The sequence below is a fragment of the Tursiops truncatus genome, chromosome 11 (assembly GCF_011762595.2).
Source record: "Tursiops truncatus isolate mTurTru1 chromosome 11, mTurTru1.mat.Y, whole genome shotgun sequence".
NCBI classification, from domain to species: Eukaryota; Metazoa; Chordata; class Mammalia; order Artiodactyla; family Delphinidae; genus Tursiops; species Tursiops truncatus.
The window spans coordinates 90,470,386-90,490,708 of record NC_047044.1 but is presented as its reverse complement, the minus strand read 5'-3'; the positions used below and the strand labels follow the sequence as shown (position 1 = coordinate 90,490,708).

The 20,323-nt window shown below is 38.3% G+C and overlaps 1 protein-coding gene across 3 annotated transcripts in view; it reads left to right on the top strand.

Annotated features, from left to right (window-relative positions):
* PTPRO (protein tyrosine phosphatase receptor type O) overlaps positions 1 to 20,323 on the top strand; it is a 230,812-nt gene that overhangs the window by 156,531 nt on the left and 53,958 nt on the right. For all 3 annotated transcript variants that reach the window (XM_073789003.1, XM_019937134.3, XM_033867016.1), the window contains exons 9-12: positions 51 to 244; positions 1,194 to 1,305; positions 5,333 to 5,484; positions 6,651 to 6,771. In XM_073789003.1, coding sequence (XP_073645104.1) covers positions 51 to 244; positions 1,194 to 1,305; positions 5,333 to 5,484; positions 6,651 to 6,771 — 579 coding nt within the window. The remainder of the gene's footprint in view (positions 1 to 50; positions 245 to 1,193; positions 1,306 to 5,332; positions 5,485 to 6,650; positions 6,772 to 20,323) is intronic.

The following is a 20,323-nucleotide window of genomic DNA, read 5'->3' as shown; positions in this document are numbered from 1 at the left end:
TATTAAACATTCCTTCTTGACTTTCTTTTTTCACTCCCCTCCCTTCTTAGTTCCAACTGGAATAAAGGATTTAATGCTCTATCCCTTGGGTCCTACAGCAGTGGTTTTGAGCTGGACCAGACCTTATTTAGGAGTGTTCAGAAAATATGTGGTTGAAATGTTTTATTTCAACCCTACAACAATGACATCAGAATGGACAACTTACTATGAAATAGCAGCGACTGTCTCCTTGACTGCATCCGTGGTAATCTTTCCTTAACCAGCTGTCACATTTTCCTGTGTCAACAGACATGCTTTCATGTACCAAATGTGTCTGAAAAACTTATTATGTGTTATGTAAATTAGACCATTTTGTAAATACACACAGGTAGCTTGCTACTTGCAAGGTTTGGGGTTGTTTTTGCTTTTAATTTTTTTGTTGTTTTTTGAGAAAGAGAGAGAGAGAATTGTGTGAAACCAGCTTTCACTCTTAATTGAGTGTATTTGCTAATTCACATTTTAGTAGACCTACCAAGTGCTTATTGTTTCTCTCTGCTCCTGAGGAAGAAAACACAGGAGATTTCCTCTAGTCATTCAATAATTAGTTGACACTGCTTAACTCTAATGATGACTTTTCTTGACATTGAAAAATCAGTTAAATACCAATAATGTCAGGCCCTTAGAGGATGTTCTTCAAGAGAGCAGGAAAAGATTGCTCTTTCTGAGACTAGAATAATTTTAAAAGTGCAGGTTAGCTACAGGTCACATACAAATTACACAATTGTCCTCTACCCAGTTGACAACTCTGGTGATTGCCACCCAATATGGATGCATCTTTATGGTCCATACTGGGAGAATACAAAGTTGTGAAAGGTTATTTGCCTTAGAAATCGGAGGACATGTACATACAGTGACGTACAAATAAATACTAATTCACTTGTGTAATATAACTTAGGAAACTGCAAAAGGAAACCAATACTGAACGTATTTGACTCTATATCTTTTGATCACTTTTTAAAATATATTATATTGTGGTACATCATTTTATTTACACGTCATCTCATTCCAAAAAGAATATTTTTAATGGGAAATGGGAAATACAAAAAGGCAAAAGGAAATTAAAAATTATTTTTTCATAGCCTGAGAGAAGTACATAACTGTATTCCAAAAATATGATTTTCCCTCTTAGTCTTTTGTCTTCTTGCTTTTTTCAGAGGATAGCTCATCTGTTGCCAGCATGGTACTACAACTTTCGAGTTACCATGGTAACATGGGGAGACCCGGAACTGAGCTGCTGTGACAGTTCCACCATAAGCTTCATAACAGGTGAGTGTGTGGGAAATGGTCCCATGAGGAGAGATCACTATTTTGAGGAAGTTCTGAGGGGACCCATCTCCAGAAATTGCTAGTCATTCACCCAGGACCGACTGAGTATCAATTTCACAGAAGATGATATACTTGATTCTGAAAATTTATTATTTGTTTAAATAATAGCCTTTAGAAATTAAAATATAATTTATATCCTGAGTTACTGTCCTTAATTTCTTTTTATCCTGAGCCACTGCCCTGGATTTATGCACCCCTGTTCAGAATCGATTAGACTCGAGATGCGGCAGGCAGAGCTTTCAGCTTTACACCACACTCAAATGATTTTATCCATTTTGATAATTGTATTTGGTAGAGTGCCTCCATTTCCTTATTAATTAAGCCATTTTCAAAGTCACAGGCTGACTGCAGTACTGTCCACTGCAGGAATTGAACCAGACCTGGAGACACATAAACTTGGGTGTGTGGGTCACACGTTTGCCACCTTCCACCTGTAAACTCCAGCAAGTTAATTCTTCTAAGCCTCAGTTTTTTTCACGTGAAAAATAGGGATGATAATAGTATCTATAATCTGCTATTATTATCTATTGTTACTTCCCAATTAAAAAAGCTACTTAGCAAAATACATGGCACAAAGTTTAAGTACTCACAAAACTGTTAGTGTTGGATCCTCAGAGCCTAAGATTATGTAGGTCACTATCATATGGCAGAGACAGCAGAGGTGGGCAGAGGTAACAAGAAGAAGAGGAAATTCATCCGAGAAACAGTAACCCTTATTGTCTGAACTAAGATTTTTTCAAGAACTTTTGATGGTTCTGCAAAGCCATAATTAAATTTATATTGATGGGCTTCCCTGGTGGCGCAGTGGTTGAGAGTCCGCCTGCCGATGCAGGGGACATGGGTTCGTGCCCCGGTCTGGGAAGATCCCACATGCCGCGGAGAGGCTGGGCCCGTGAGCCATGGCCGCTGAGCCTGCGCGTCCGGAGCCTGTGCTCCGCAACGGGAGAGGCCACAACAGTGAGAGCCCGCGTACCGAAAAAAAAAAAAAAAATTATATTGAGAAAAGAAAAGAGAAAGATATTGTTTAGGTGAAGAATAATTTTGTCAAAATAATTTACTCACTGGACTTCTAGCTTTACCCTGTTGAGATTTATCCATTAAAAAAACAATGGAAAGAAATTAATCATGTGAATTCTTACACAATCAACTTACATAGTTCATGACTGTTGTTTACTGGCCAATGTCAAGAGCTTCCTTTGTTCCAGATGTTAATAGTAATATTAAAGTAGAGAAGTGAAAGACTACCATAAAAAGAGAAAATACCAATTATTTGACAAGTCCTGTGTTAGCCTTTTTGACTATATTCATAATCACATACTTAATTATAATTAAACTTCATTGTATCAGTAATTCATACACTTAACTTTATTGAGATTAACACTCTGAGAATGCTCTTTCCTTCTCAGACAGAGCAGCTGTCTGGAAAAAGCCCAGACGTCACATCTGATCACTTGATTGAGCAGCCTTGACCCTGCTAATTTCCAGCTGTAGAACTTTGAGCAAATTATCTTAATGATCCTGGACTTGTATTTTCTCACTGGTAAAACTCAAAACATTGCCTAACAACTGGCTAATGAAACAAAGCTAAGCGTAGGCAACTTGCTGTAGTGAGCCAGGACACTTTCTGGACAGAGTGTTCGTGGTGTCTCCCAAGGGGGACATCAGAAATGGAATATTAATAGGATTTGGAGTTCTGGACTCAAATGGTTTAGGTGTGCCTTTCTAAGTTGGGAACTACCTGGGAATGGGCAAAGGTCATGAGATAAGAGTTAGGTGGACAAAGCAAGTCTGGATATGTAAACTATGGTTAATAAGCAAGCTACTTGCCTAGGTGAGAAGTCTATTGTCTCCAATAAATTGATCTTTGGGAATTTCTTATTTTTCCCTGGGACCAACCACTAAGTCATGCTGACACTGGGGATCCACAGTGTTATCTAAGTGTATTGACACAGATGGTCTCAATTCTCACATCTATAAAATGGGCATAATAATACCTCATAGGGTAGTGTGAGAATTAAATTATGTAATCTAAATCATTACTAAAATACATATGGTAGCTGAGTTTTATTTTTATACCTGTATCTAAAACTAGTTGAAATTTTAGCTTTTGGCCAGGGGGGGCTTTCTTCCCTCATTTCAGTTTTAAAGCAAATAAAGACCTCATACTTTACTTTCGTACGTTTTCCAATTGTAATCCAAATTGCCAAGTTGTGTGGGAATAGGAATAAAGTACTTGAATAAGGTGCGATTTATTAGAACCTCAAGTCTCTTATCTTTGTTAGGCAGTTTGTCTGCAAGTCAAGTTCCTAATTATGCTAGTGTACCAAATAATGTTTAATAAACAAATAGTGACATCTGGTGGCCTTTCAGCAATATGCTGGATTTGAAATCAACAACATGGAGTATAAAAATGTGAAGACTTCATACCTGTGAGCTTTGCAATTTTAAATATGTTTGCAATTTTAAATATGTTCACTCAAATTAGAACTTGAGAAAATATTCTTTGAAGAAATATACATATAGGTTCTTGTATATAGTGAATTATATAAAAATATGTTATAAGGCTATAAAGAAACCAGGGTTATTTTCCTTTATTCAAATTTTCTGCAATATGATATGGGTTTGTGCTACTTATTATAGACATGTTGATATTTCAAGATTTTATTGTCAAACATATAGAAATGCTACTCATACTTTGCATGAAACAGAAATATGTTTTTTACTATTACACATCTCTTTAGTGAATAATTGTATCTGAAAGCATAGATAGTTATGAATGTCTGTTATACGTATTAGTGTATGTTAAGGAAAATAAGTCTTTTTGATTTGTAGAAATTCTCCTCCAAACGTTGGTTGGTTTGGGACTGTATCTTGGAATAGGACACTTGACTATCTTCAAACCAACATCACATGGAATGTAAATTCAACTGTGTATTTGTTAAAATCTTCAGAATTATCAGTTACTTTAAAAAATAATTCAAGTGTGCTTTCAAAGCTTATGTATTATAAAGCTTGTGATGAACTCTCCTCCCCTATCAGAATTGTTTTAAATTTAAACGTGTAAAGTTATAAAATAAATTCATAAACTCAGTGTCAGGGAGAATTAGGTTTTTAAAGTTAAAAATCTCTTCCTTCCCTCCCTTAATACTTGCTTCAGCAACTTTTATTTAGAGCCTACCTTCCGCGAAGCACTGCGCTAGACACGGTCAATGCCATTGTCTTGTTATCTTATGGACATAATATTTATTTTTCTGTTCCTCTACTCATTGATCCTACTGTTCTTTTTTTTTTTTTTTTTTTTTTTTTTGCGGTACGCGGGCCTCTCACTGTTGTGGCCTCTCCCGTTGCGGAGCACAGGCTCCGGACGCGCAGGCTCAGCGGCCATGGCTCACGGGCCCAGCCGCTCCGCGGCATGTGGGATCTTCCCAGACCGGGGCACGAACCCGTGTCTCCTGCATCGGCAGGTGGACTCTCAACCACTGCACCACCAGGGAAGCCCGATCCTACTGTTATTTATTCCCGTAAACTTCTTTGCTGCCACAATAAAAAAGATTTATTTTTACAGGACCCCAGAGTTTCTAGTGCTGCTTGGAAAATAAGTTCACCAGTGCCTAATAATATTAATTTATTGATCCAACAATAAATTAACCCCAAATTTGACCCAAACATGTGAACATTGTTGGAATCTTGTAAATGAAATTTATGTAAAAAACCTTGCTCTCCTCAGGTATAGGTCTGGCTGTCTTGGGTCTGAGCCATACAAGGTAGTGTCCCACAAAACAAGTGCCCACCTCATACCACCAAACTTCACTATATTATCGACAGGTCCAAGAGTCCCTAGGACCATCATGAGGTGTGAATTTTAATTCTCTAAATTAACTCTATATGGAATTTCATGCTCTGTTGATAAGTACTTTAATTATTCATAGTCTCTTATACTAAAGTGTAGTTCTTTCCTCCCTCATAGCCCCAGTTGCTCCAGAAATCACTTCTGTGGAATATTTCAACAGTCTGTTATATATCAGTTGGACATACGGGGATGACACTACTGACCTCTCGCATTCTAGAATGCTCCACTGGATGGTTGTTGCAGAAGGAAAGAAGAAAATTAAAAAGAGTGTATGTATCTTTGATTCCCAGTATTGGGCATCTGTTGAAAACCATGAAGCAAACATTTATTGAGACATCAAAAAAATATTCGTGTGCCAAGGGGCACTGTTTTCGGTTCTGGAGACAGGATAGTGAACAAAAATTAAATTCCTTCTTTCACAGAGCTTAGCTTTTAATATTTAGTAGTGAGTAGTAATCATTGTATCTATTGATTATTGATTTCACCTGTGTTTAAAGTTATGACAGAGCTTTTTCTTCAGGATACTAAACATTTTCAAGAAAACCATAGTTATTTCATTATTTTCTCCATATATCCCCAACACCTAAATATACGGATGTGTTGGAAATACAAATTTCTTTTCTCCTGGTTTATTAAGCTTTTTGTTATAGTATTTAGGGTACCAACTAAATGACTGTAACAATATATTTTTTTAAGGCTGTGGATTAAAGAATGTCAACACCTATGTCTTTCTCATAGTACCCAGCACTAACAGGGCACCTCTGCTGTGAGGGATCATCCAGGGGTCCAGATTCTTTCTATTTTGCTGCCGCATCTGCCACTATGTGTAGTCCTCATCTGCACAGGCAAAACTTCCTCATCTTTACAGCCATATTCCAGCCCACAGGAAGGGGAAAAGAGAGGACACAAAGGCCCAGCGCATACAGGGTGTGAACAAAACTATAAGTTGCCCATGGTACCTCCTCTTACCCATGGTTGGAATGGGGTCACATGGTCCCCACTAGCTATAGAAGAAACTGGGAAATATAGTCTTAGTTAAGAAAGCAGATGTCCATAGACATGGTCAGGTTTCTTTTGAGCTTCTCAGCTAAGGCTGAACAATGTTCCTATTAGTAAAACCAAGCAATTGCTTTTTCTAAAATTTGCTGCGAATATGAGGGGGGAAAAATCAGAGCAATACCCATTCCAAACAAAGGAATTAATCACAAAAATGTCCCTTTATGTATTGTGCCTATTTAGGGCTACCTTGCATTTGGCTCAGCTGAGAAATTTATATCATGTTCAGAGGAAATAATATATTCGTAAGGCTTAATCAACTGTAGATTGCAGCACAGAACAGAGCGGGAACATCTGTGATAGCCCTGTAGTTGTTTGGAATGGTATTCTAGTTCAAGGCCATTAGAAGCTTAAACCCTCCATTCTGATGATCTTGCAGGTAACGCGCAATGTCATGACCACAATTCTCAGCCTGCCTCCGGGAGATATCTACAATATCTCCGTAACTGCTTGCACTGAAAGAGGAAGTAATACCTCCATGCTCCACCTCGTCAAGCTAGGTAAGAAAAGTACACAGGTGTGTGTGTGAAAATAATCATGCTGGGAGAACTAGTGTGTGTATCTCTTGGTTTAACATGGTCTTCGCAACTCAGTGAAATAGAAAAAAAAATGGTTTGCTGTCTTTTATAAGTACAAAAGAGACTTAATACTATCAAAAGAGTACATTCAACTTATAAATTTCTGTGAGTGCAGTGTTTACTGTGCTGGAGACAAGAGTGTTCATCATTCATAGTAAGGCTAGAGGAACCAACAGGTCTTAGAATTTTAGAGATGGATGGACCTTAGCTGTTATCTAGTGCCGTGTTCTCAACCCTGTCAGACACCATTCCCCTTTTATATAAATATTATGCAATGCCCTCATTAATATCTTACATTGAAAGTCATAGATAAAATAATCCACATGTTGATTTTTTTAATTTGATATAAATCCTAACTCTAATTCAAAATCAAAATAAAAGAAAAATAATTTATAAAAAATAATATGGATTCCCTATGTATATGTTCAGGTACAGATTTTAGCTATTCTAAAAGTCATAATGGGACTACCTGATGACTACATACAATGAAAACGAATAAACGTGGGTTTGCAAGAAGTAACAGGATCAGTAGTTCTTCCATACAGGAAGTATAAAAATAAAGAAATGAATAAATCTGTATTAATTAATTTATTATTATTAATTAGAAATAAATTATTTAAGTAATTAAAAATAAAGCATATAAAAGTACAGGTGGACCCTAGAATAAAACCTAGAGTTAGGATAAGTAATAAGAGGCTAGACAAATTTGCCTGTGATGAAAGAAAGAGGGAAATAACCTTAGTTAAAGTAGAGATAACATGCTGAGAAAAATAATAAGCCGTGGATGAGGGAAAATGAGGAAACTGATATTATGGCAAATGAGCTGGAACTTATTGTGTAGTGTCAAAATAATTATTTATATTACGAAAAACAACTTGGAATGACACTATATGACACAAAACACATCTCCTACATTCAACAATCTACCATGTATTAAAGTAAATAGTTTCAGGTACTTAAAGGGACCTCAGAAGTAATATCCTATAATCAGCTGCAGGCAAAAGAGGACAGATGGGCAAAAAGTTGGGGTTATCATTCTCAAACTGATACTCTTGGGGCAGTATCATTTTGAGAATGATAACCCCAAAATGCAGTTCAATATGTAATTTTCACAGCAGAGATCTCATCATTTTTATAGTTGAAAATTTTAAATATATACATAACTAGACATCATGAAATCATTTCATGATCCATACAAATATTGAATCAGTATGTTGTACACCTGAAACTAATACAATGTTGTGTGTCTATTATAAATCAATAAAAAATAAATGTATATGGCAATAAAAATAAATTCAAAACATTTAGTTCAACTTACTGACATCACAGTTTCAGATATCTGCTAATTTATATTCTGTGTCTGTCTGTAAAAGTTTCAAATCGTTTCTGTTATTACACATGTTCATATGTGCAGCTATAAGTAAAGAACAATCCAGGGTGTTTTATTAGTAGCTTAAATACCAGGAGCAGCAGCGCTGACAGCGATGTACCTTTAGAAAACTTGGAAAATCCAGAACCAAACAAAACAATCTTTTCTTAGTATATCCACTAGTTGCATTTCTCTATAATTCAATGCATAAGACACAAAGCCTTAAATCTTTTTTGTCTCTTATTTGGCACAGTAAAAACTAAACTCTTGCACTGAAATCCTTTAGAATTAATTTGGTAATTGAAAATGCATGATGTACTAAATAGACACTATGGGCAGAAAAAGTGAATTATTGAGTAGGTTTTTTTAATAACATTTTAAAAAAAATTTTATTGGAGTATAGTTTATTTACAATGTTGTTTTAGTTTCAGGTGTACAGCAAAGTGATTCGGTTATATGTATACATATATTCATTCCTTTTCAGATTCTTTTCCCATATAGGTTATTACAGAATATTTAGTAGTGTTCCCTGTGCTATACAGTAGGTCCTTGTTGGTTATCTATTTTATATATAGTAGCATGTGTATGTTAATTCCAAGCTCCTAATTTATCCCTCCCCCCTCCATGTTTCCCTCTGGTAACCATAAGTTTGTTTTCAAAATCTGTGAGTCTGTTTCTGTTTTGTAAATAAGTTCATTTATATCATTTTTTAAAATTAGATTCCACATATAAGTGATATCATATGATATTTGTCTTTCTCTGTCTGACTTATTTCTCTTAGTATGATAATCTCTAGATCCATCCATGTTATTGCAAAAGACATTATTTTGTTTGACATTACAGCTGAGTAGTATTCCACTGTATATATGTACCACACCTTCTTTATCCATTCCTCTGTCAATGGACATTTAGGTTGCTTCCATGTCTTGGCCATTGTAAACAGTGCTGCAATGAACATTGGGGTGCATGTATCATTTTGAATTATGGTTTTCTCTGATATATACCCAGGAGTGGAATTGCTGGATCACATGGTAGCTCTATTTTAGTTTTTTAAGGAACCTCCATACTGCTCTCCATAGTGGCTGTATCAATTTACATTCCCACCAACAGTGTAGGAGTGTTTCTTTTTCTCCACACCCTCTCCAGTATTTATTGTTTTTAGACTTTTTGATGAGGCCCATTCTAACTGGTGTGAGGTGATACTTCATTGTAGTTTTGATTTGCGTTTTTCTGATAATTAGTGACGTTGAGCATCTTTTCATGTGCTTTTTGGCCATCTGTATGTCTTCTTTAGAGAAGTGTCTGTTTAGATCTTCTGCCCATTTTTGGATTGGGTTGTTTGTTTTTTTGATATTGAGCTGCATGTGCTGTTTGTATATTTTGGAGATTAATCCCTGTGGGTCGCTTCATTTGCAAATATTTTCCCTCATTCTGTGGGCTGTCTTTCCATTTTGTTTATGGTTTCCTTTACTGTGCAAAAGCTTTTAAGTTTAATTAGATCCCATTTGTTTATTTTTGTTTTGTTTTTTAAAATTACTCTAGGAAGTGGACTAAAAACAGATATTGCTGTGATTTATGTGAAAGAGTGTTCTGCCTATGTTTTCCTCTAAGAGTTTTATAGTCTCCAGCCTTACATTTAGGTCTTTGATCCATTTTGAGTTTATTTTTGTGTATGGTGTTGAATAGTTTTTAAATAACATCTTAATTCCATTTGTGTCCTTCTTCATGGCAACTTTCTTCAAAATTATTTTACATAACATTAAATTTTTTTCCAATATTAATTGCATGATAAAGTACTTATACTTATATTTATAGTGGATTTATTCTGATGCAAAGTTATAAATTCATGTGGAACGTGGGACATGGGACAATTTTTCTCTTTGGAACTTTCTTGATTTTTGCAGGACATCTAGTATTTCTGAGCCCTGCCCACCGAAGTATGGTTAACTTCCTCCATTGTGACTACTAAAAACATTTCTGCAAATTTCCAAGCACCCTCAAGGGGGCGGTACTACTCCTACTGAGAATCATGAGTAGAGTTCTTTCATGCACTGCACACAATCTGCTTTTCCCTAGCAGTCTATACTTGAATTCCAGGAATGTGGAGATCACCAGCTTCCAACATTGCACGATCTATTTATTAAGACAAAAAAAATCACCTGATTCCAACCATTCCAACTCTGATTTTGTTCTCTGTATGAATGTTAGTTCAAAACTTGTTTCCAGGTAACTGGAATTACTTGAAGATCATGCCTGTGTTCCCCAAGACTTTCTTTTCCCAAGCTTTATTAGCAGAAGCAACCATGAGTGTTTCTCGGGTTTCTAGATGCTTCCTCCAACTTATCTGGTTTGTTGGTCTCCCTTAAAGTACAAGTTCAGAAGTGGTCTTACCAAAGTAGTATTCAGTGGCCTATTGTATGTTTTGCTGTCATTTTTATGCGACATTATGGATGATCCGTGAAGCCTCAGGAATATGGGTTAAAGTCATGAACTGGGACAATTACACTCAAACAAATAGGAATGTGAGTAAGAAAACTGTCATAATTTCCCAAACTTATCATGAGGTTTTGAGTCTCCATGTCTCCCCATTAACAAACAGGACTGCCTAAACCAGTTTAGGAAGTTCCTTTGAGAGCTTCCCTGGTGGTGCAGTGGTTAAGAATCCGCCTGCCAATGCAGGGGACACAGGTTCGAGCCCTGGTCCAGGAAGATCCCACATGCTGCAGAGCAACTAAGCCCGTGCACCACAACTACTGAGCCTACACTCTAGAGCCCGAGAGCTACAACTGCTGAGCCCACAGGTTGCATGCCTAGAGCCCGTGCTCTGCAACAAGAGAAGCCACTGCAATGAGAAGCCCATGCACCACAACAAAGAGTAGCCCTGCTCGCCGCAACTAGAGAAAGCCTGCACGCAGCAACGGAGACCCAGCACAGCCAATAAAAGATATAAAATAAAAATAAATATTTTTTTAAAGTTCCTTTGAACTTTTCAAATAGGGAAGACACGTTCCCACAGCAATTATTTCTAGTGAATCATTACCCTTAGAATTGATAAGCTTTTCCACGTTGGTATCTTAATATCAGACAGAATATTACCTCTATCCTGTTCCTCTCTGAAAACAAGACAATCTTTATATAATGTGCCTGTCCTTAGCCCTTTTTTTTCCCCTGAAAATGAAATAACCCTACTTTTTATCCATTTGTCTAAAGGTCTATTTTCCATCCTACTAATGACATTATTGTGTTTTATAAGCTCTTTCAATTTTCTATAACACACACTACCTTGTCTGCTGTAGATGCTTAATAGATATTTGTTGAATGGAATTGAAACTATAGACCTCGAAGCTGAAATTAGTATTACAGTTAATATTTAACCAAAACAAGTGTCAGCTTTCAGAGAAGTGAAACATTTTGCTTTAGTAAGAACTGAACTGCAATTTTTTTCACAAAACATTCATTCTTGCCATTTTTATGTTTCTATACAGCATTCAGTTAGTATACATAAAAGTCAAATTAATTCTACTTTACAGAAAAATACAGCTTTGGCACCCAGATTTTCAGTGCTTGTTTAAATCAGAATGCCATCTTTAACCTAGGAGCAACACTGTTGAACCAACCCTGAGTTTAATTTCTCTGTATAGAGATCTCTTTGGAATGGCTCTACTTGCTGTCATGGAGGACAGGATCTACATCTGGAGAAAGAAGCCAGAAATCCAGAACAACATAAATTAATCCAAGATGGCATGTACAAGGGTAGAAAGCTCTCAAAACAGTTGCCAAAATTTTTCAATTATTATGTCATCAACAGACACCCAGAGAAGATATGTGCCATTAGTGGTGCCGTTTGCAAGGCTTTGAGCCAGTCATCCCATTAAGAATCTTAGGCTGCCAGCAGTTTCATGGTACTATGGTGGTACGTGATGACAGCTCACTTTGGCAGTTAACACAAATGTCAATCAAATCTGCACTAAGACTTGTCATTTTACAAGAGCTCGTTGGTCTGCATACAACCGCAGCTTCAACGAGCAACCAGTTGTAACTTCTAGTCTTGGTGAATCTACCTGGAACTCTGGAGAAACTTTAGGAGGATTTGATAAGCTTGCATCGTACAATCAGTTTTCCAACCTAAAAAAAAGGGGGGGGGGACGAAGGAGTGAGGAAAAGAATCAAGAATGAGAAAGAAATAAGAATGAGATTCATAAAATAGATCTATGGTAATAGAATATCCATTCATTAATTTATTTAACAAATATATGCTGAGAAACTTCTAAGCACTGCTCAGATGCCAGACTTCTTATCATAATAAACCCAAAAAGTTACGTTCATTTTCTGTTCACAAGGAGCTTACGATCTAGTGAAGGGAGAGATGGTCATAAGTGCTTTACAGAGCATTAAAATAGGGTAGTATGATGCAGATGGCTTTGAAGTAAAAGCTTTCTCTGAGTAAGCAACGAGAAGAGATCTGAATAGCAAGGATCATCCGTGAAAAGGTTGAGGAAGAGCACATAGGCAGAAAGAACAGAAGTCAGATTATATGGGACTTGCGGGGCACGGAGTTGAGATTTTATTTTGAAATTGCACATTTGAAGCCATTTAGAGAATTTAACATAAATAATCTGACTTATATTTAAAATAAGCCTTCCAGTTGCTCAAGGGAGAAAGGATTTGGGGGTCAACAATAAAGGTAGGGAGACCAATTAAGGGATTATTTATCATTAGCCTTAAAAACAGCGTTCTAATTAAAATAAGTGCTGTGGGAAATGATGGTAACTTTGACTGAAATGGTAATAATGGAGATGGAGAAAACTGGGCAGAATTCAGGAGCTGTTTTGGAGGTTGTGTCCCCAGAATTTTCTGATGGGGTGAAACAGCAAATGAGAGAAAGAGAAATTAAGAATGTCTCTTAGGCTTTGCTCTTGAGCAACTAGGGTTGTGGGTGGTACAATTTACTGAGATTGAAAGGACTAGAAAAACTAGAAGAGGAGGAAGCTGGAGGAAAGCTGAGAGTCAAGGATTCTTCCTCAGACATAAAAAATCAAAAGGACATCCAAGTGCAGTTTTCAAGTAAAGAGACTGTTGATATATGTGTCTGGAGATCAGGGGAGAATTCTAGGCTGGAAACATAAATTTGGGGGTGTCTGGATAAGATCATCAAGTACTAAGTAGAAACAGAGGAGAGGAGCCCTGGGTCTAGCCAAGAAGAACCACTCTAGCATTTAGAGACTGAGCAGAGGGAGAGGAGTTAGCAAGAGAGACATGGAAGGAACAGCCAATAAAGTCAGAGAAAGGCGAAAAACAGAATGTGTACACCACTGTTGTCAAAGGTCTGCTTTATCCTGACCACCAACCTGCTCAGGCAGGTTCAAGATAAGGACTCAGATAACTTTAGTTCTGGGAGAGATTTGGAGATAATTTAGTGCAATGTCCTCATTTGGGCAAATTGAAACCTAGAGAAATCTGTTGAGCCTGGATCTAGAAACAGTACTTTTTAATCCATCTGCTGGCTTATGTCTTCCTGGATTTGGGGTGTATTTTTTTTCTAAAAACTTCATTTTTCTATGAACGCACTTAACAGAGCAGGAAGGAGCCTCACACCCATTCCTGTGGCTTTCTGTTCCTGTTTGGGAATTTGAGCATTGTGAAATTGGTTTGATTTCCTTAATCTCCGCCATGAAAGTTTTTATATAGATGAGAAATCTTTAAAACATAATTTGACGATAGATACAGATGTTAGGAATTGGGGGGATATTAGAATCTGCTCTCTTCTCTAACTCTCTCTCTCTCTCTCTCTCTCTCTCTCATGCACACTCACACATCAAATTTTAGTAGCTTACAAATAATTATATCCATTTTGATGAAATGTAATTTCTGACTATATAAAAGCCCAGCCATTACAAGGTACCGCCCTTCCTGGTCTCTCTGTCAGTTGAGAAAATTTGTTTAATTCTTATGTTGAAGTCATTGAGTGTACAATTTTGGGAAATAGTTACTTGGATATATGCAGTTCTCATTTTTGGTACGAACTGAGTTAAGTGTTGTGAGTCATGGCAAACTGAAGTCTAAAGTTCCTCTCCCTAGCCACCCATCCCTTTCCTTGAATCCTCTCCCGGTAAGTGACTAACTTGTTATTCCCCTTACCCACCACCAAAACAAACAAACAAAAATGAGTTCAATAAGAAGGTGAATAAATTTGTGTCAATGTAGCACAGAGAGAGGAAAGGAAGATGAACGAATGAATGGATTGAAGAGAGGGAGGAATTGATAAAGGAAAGAAAGTGTGTATATCCTTTATTTATATATATTTACATTTAACATAATTTATATATATATAAACACACTTTACGCAGATATTCTATTAATTTGGGTAATAATATGACTGTCATGGCTGGCAAAAATTTACCAAGTACAACATATATATACCACCAGTCAATTAGAAAGAAGATAATAAAATAACCAAGGTACTATAGTTTTTAAAAATTAACTTATCCTATCAGTCAACAAATCTTTATTTAACATTTATTATGTGCTTCCCACTAATCGAGGTGTGAGGATACAGAAATGAACAAAGCTGACAGAAATTTCTATCCTCCTTCTAGTGGAGAAAAAGAGACAAGCATAAATATAAGGATGCCAAATGGTGATAAGTGTTATGGAGAAAAATGAAGCAGGAAGAGTTCTGTGGTGCAGGTGGGGATGCAGTTTTTGTAGGGATGGGGATAGAGGAAGCTTCACTGTGAAGGTGCTATTTCAGCCGAATCCTGAGGGAGCTGCAGATGCTGAGCAGGTAGCTGGGAGGAGAGTCTGTAGGCAGAAGGAACCGCAGATGCAAAGTTCAAGAAGCAGCGCTGCGCTTGGAAAGTTCAAGGAAAAGTTGAGAAGGCAGTGTCACTGACGTGGAATAGAGACAAAGAAGAGTAACTTAGAAGGCAGAAAGGTAGCAAGGGAACAAATCGTGCAGGATTTAACCAGAGAGAGATGACGTTCCCCTGGATGGTTCAAGCAGAGGCGTAACATGACCTGACCAGTTCCAGGGATCACATGGGTGAGGGTAAAAGCAGGAGACCAGTTAGATAAGATGACCTTTCATCCCAGTTGCTCCAGATACCAGTTTAGGTCTGTTATGGATCAGGTAAAAGCTAGTCATCTTCTTTAGCAATCCCTTTCCTCCCAAAAGGATTCCAACTGGACACTTTTGATAACTTACATGATCACCCTCCTCCTTAGGGTTAGGAGGCTGTAGCGTCTATCCAGATACAAGCTTATACTTGCTTCCACCAGCGTGATGAGAAGTGATCAGATTCAAAATTTATTTGGAAGGTGGGGCTGAGAGAATCTACTGATAGATTTAGGTGTTGTCTATGAATGAATGAAAGAGGTCTAGGGAAATGACAAGTTCTGGGGTCTGAGAAATTGGAAGGACAAAGGTGCAATTTATTGAGTTGAGGAAGATTATGGGGGAGGCAGGTTTGGGGGGAAAGGTCAGAAGTTCGGTTTGGGATGTGTCAACATTTGAAGGTGCCTATTAAACAATAAAGAACAGTTACTGAGTAGGCAGTTGGAGAAAGGAGCTTGGGTTCTGGGGATTTCAGCACTGGAAATATAAATATGAGGGTAGACAGAAAACAGACTTGATGAGGTTATCAGGGAACAAGTAATGAAAAAAGAATGCTACCCAAGAACTAAGCCCTAGGCACCCCAACTTTTAAGAGTGGAAGTGGTGAGGGAAAACCAGCAAAGGAGCCTGAGAAAAAGTGGTCAGTAAAGTAAGAAGAAGCACATAAAATGTGATGTCCTAGGGCTTCCCTGGTGGCGCAGTGGTTGAGAGTCCACCTGCCAATGCAGGGGACGTGGGTTTGTGCCCCGGTCCGGGAGGATCCCACATGCCGCGGAGCGGCTGGGCCCGTGAGCCAATGGCCGCTGGGCCTGTGCGTCCGGAGCCTGTGCTCCGCAACGGGAGAGGCCACAACAGTGAGAGGCCCACGTACCGCAAAAAAAAAAAAAAATCTGATGTCCTAAGAGCCAAGCAAAGAAAGTACTTACCTGAGTGAATAGACAGTGATCAACATGTCAAGTTTGTTGATAAGTTAGATGACAAATGAGAATTGATCACTGATCTTAGCAACCCAGAAGTCATTGGTGATTTGCAGAGAAGGCATTTGGGTGGAGTGGTGAGTGAGGAAAAAAAGATAACAAAAGCAGAAAAACTGAAGACAGTTGGAATTAAACTTTTGCGGAGGTAAGACTGTAAAAAGGTGAGAAAATGGGCAGTAGCTGAGGATAAAAGGATCCAAGTTTGTATTTTGTTTTGTTTTTCCTTGCCTTTAAGTGGGTGGAAACAGTTTGCCATTGAGCTAATCAGAATGATTCAACAGAGCAGGGGAAATTGATGATGCAGGATAGTTAGAGGTGAGATTTGTTGGGGTGAGAAGTGAGATTTGTTGGTCCTTAAATGGGCCAAAGGAGATGGGACCAAGGGTGCCATTGGAGGGGGTGGCCTTAGGGTGGGTGGATCTGTAGTAAGACGATAAATGACAGAGTCTATGGGCATTAGGGGGTGTATGAGTAGGAGGGATTGATGATGGAAGCTTGTGAAAGTTCTCATCCGTTGACCTCTTATAAACACATGCAATTTCCTTAGGTCTGCAGAGGGTCGTAACTGCTGTGCTACTATTCTTATACATTCCTGATGGCCAGCAGCCCCATGCAAGCATTTTTTTCTGGGTTAGGCTGCCAGGCATGTCACTGTTCCATGGCTCCATTCCTGGGGCCAAGACTAACCGATACCTGTCCTCAATATATATCTCCCCCATTTCTCATTGCAGTGGTTTTCTGAGTGTCACTGCAATTTGCCAACTGCCCATGGCCATGCCACACAATTTCAGCACTTCCCTAAAATCGTTTCTCCCGCCCACCGTAAAGTGACTTGCATGTTTTGCTTGTTGCCCTTGGATATATTTAGAGAATCTGGATGTTGGACTAATATGGCAATGATCATGATGTCTGCCTCTGATTTAAATACTCAAGCAAGTGCCCACTCTGGAAAAGTTGGTCTTCTGGGCAAAGGAATTTTCCAGAAGACCTCATGGTCCCCAGTTATATGGAAAATGCTCATATGTTTAGGGAGGAAGCTGGGTGCAGGAAGGGGACCCTTACCTAGAGGTACTTGCCTTCACAGTCAAATTGTGTCACCTTAGAAAGATGACCCAGGCCCTCTGAATTTCAGCTGCCTCTTCTACAAAATGAGGGTCTGGACTAAATGATCTTTAATGTTTCTTCCAGTTTTAGGATTTAGTTCATAACTGAGTTCAGAGTAAAGGCAACAAGGCTGATGATACAGTAAGAGTAGCTACTTTTTCTAAGAATTGTGCAATATCTAAGTCCTAACTAATAAAAACGCCAAACAAAAACACATATTCCTGGAACCAACAAAGGAGGAAGTCAGATATTTTGTTTTTGTTTGTTTGTTTGTCTGTTTTGTGGTACGCAGACCTCTCACTGTTGTGGCCTCTCCCGTTGCGGAGCACAGGCTCCGGACGCGCAGGCTCAGCGGCCATGGCTCACGGGCCCAGCCGCTCCGCGGCATGTGGGATCTTCCTGGACCGGGGCACGAACCCGTGTCCCCTGCATCGGCAGGCGGACTCTCAACCACTGCGCCACCAGGGAAGCCCCCAGATATTTTGTTTTAAACTAAGTTCAAAGAGAGATTTCTCTGAAAAATTCTACTAATCTTCAGAAATTACTTGAGCTGGTAATACCATAACTTACTCAATGATTCGCAGAAAAGGATATTACACTTGCAATCATTAAGCTATAAAGAATTTCTTTAAAATGCAATGAAAATGACAGGTATTTCTAATTCCTAAGAAATTTCTATGTTCCGTATATGAAAAGGGCCTAATTGTAATTTATTGCTAAGTATTTGCCTGAATATTTTTATATTCCCCAGTGTTATTTTAAATGTTCTAATTACTTATTAAGTGTATGGAGGAAAAGAATCTCCCAAAGTCGGTAAGAGAATAGGCCTAATAAACTTCAGACCTAACGAAGGTGAGTGTTGTTTAATATACATTTTCCTCTTCTTAATTTCATGGCATATCAATCTTAACTCACCCTTAGGATTTTTGGGTTTTTTTTTTTCTTTTCGAAGAGTGCTTTTCTGCAGATGCTGTTTTTGACCAAGTTGAAGGTAATTTATGCAGCTTACACTGCTTAAGTCACAGATGTTTTCTTTGGCCAATTTGAATATACGTTCTGTGGCTTGAGATGAGGAAAATAAAAATCGATTTAAAAGACTTACTCTAATACAGATGTTAAGGACCAGCTTTTGTGTGTGAAAAGGATACTAACAAATTGCTGTCAGTCAGGCTGAGGATTAAAAATAGATTTTGCCATGCCAATCATTTTTTACAATGTTTTTCTATTGAATTCTCCTCATCATCAATGTCACACATTTGTAAAACGACTTACCAAGTTTAAAGGTATGAAATACAAATGGAATAAAACCAGTAAACTTTTATGGATTTAACCTTAGCCTCATTAACATAATTCTATCACCAGCTAAACTAATGGGTCACATTAAAATAAGAAACAATGTAATAACTGTCAGAGAAAGATGGATTTTAGGCATTAAATACATTCCGTTCTGCTCCAAGGCTGAATATTACACCTGACTCCCTTTGGAATTCCCAGGGAAAGGAAGAGCTTTGCTGCCAGAGCAGAGAATGTGAATCAAATACTCGCTCACACTTCACCCAATGTCACCTTCACTTCCCGGAGATCCTGGGCAGCACCGTGAGCTTCTCATAATCCATCCTAAATTAAATGGTAGAGATAGCGTTACAGCTTTCCATTCAGTCCACGTTCTATGCATAGTACTTGATTTTCTTATAAAATTAGGTTGGGGGTCTTCCCTGGTGGCGCAGTGGTTGAGAGTCCGCCTGCCGATGCGGGAGACACGAGTTCGTGCCCCGGTCCGGGAGGATCCCACATGCCGCGGAGCATCTGGGCCCGTGAGCCATGGCCGCACTGAGCCGGCGCGTCCGGAGCCTGTGCTCCGCAACGGGAGAGACCACAGCAGTGAGAGGCCAGCGTACCAAAAAAAAAAATTTTTTTTTTTTTAAAAAAAAAAAAAAAATTAGGTTGGATCCCCAACACAAGTAGGAGGGGCTCTGAGGGGGAGAGAAGGAGAGGACCAAATAGTTGAGTATAACACTTGCAATGATTAGCATATTAAAAGGCAAACAACCCTGTATCTATATCCCATTTTGTCAAAATAGTATGTCTATCTCCTTTCTTCACATCCATAGGTTCTCATATCAAATATCATGGATTCTGAAATTATTTTAAACAAAAGGACATCTGACATTATGGAGCAGGGGGAATTTTGAAGAAATGTAAAATGTCATTTAGGGAGATAGAAAATGATAATCAGAAGCTGTTCTGTTAACTAATACGTACATGACTCTTTATATTATATAAAGTGTTTCGTATACATTAAATTAAGGCTCATTTAACAAAATTTAAAAAGGCTTCATGTCTCTCTCCTTTATAAACTACATGGAATTTGATATTTTGAGCAGTAAGAGACCATATTAGTTTGCTAGGGCTGCCAAAACAAAATACCACAGGCCGTGGGGCTTAAACTGCCGAAGTGTATTTTCTCACATTTCTGGAGGCTAGAAGTCCAAGATCAAGGTGTTGGCAGGTTTGGTTTCTTCTGAGGCCTCTCTCGTCGGCTTGCAGATGGCCACCTTCTAGCTGTGTCCTCACATGGTCCTTTGTCTGAACCCATTCATTCCTGGTGCCTCTTTGTATGCTTAAACATCCTCTTCTGACAAGGACACCAGCCAGATTGGATTACGGCCCACCCTGATAGCTTCATTTTAACATAATCACCTCTTGAAAGGCTCCATCTCCAATCACAGTCACATTCTGAGGTGCTGGGGTTTAGGGCTTCCACACATGAATTTTAGGGAACACAATTCAGGCCATAACAGAGACACAGACCACTCAAGAGGCTTTTGTGTGTCAATGTATTCCCCACCATATGAAATTGTCTAAACAATATTTAGCCATTCACCACTTTTAGTCTTGTTTCTAAGGATG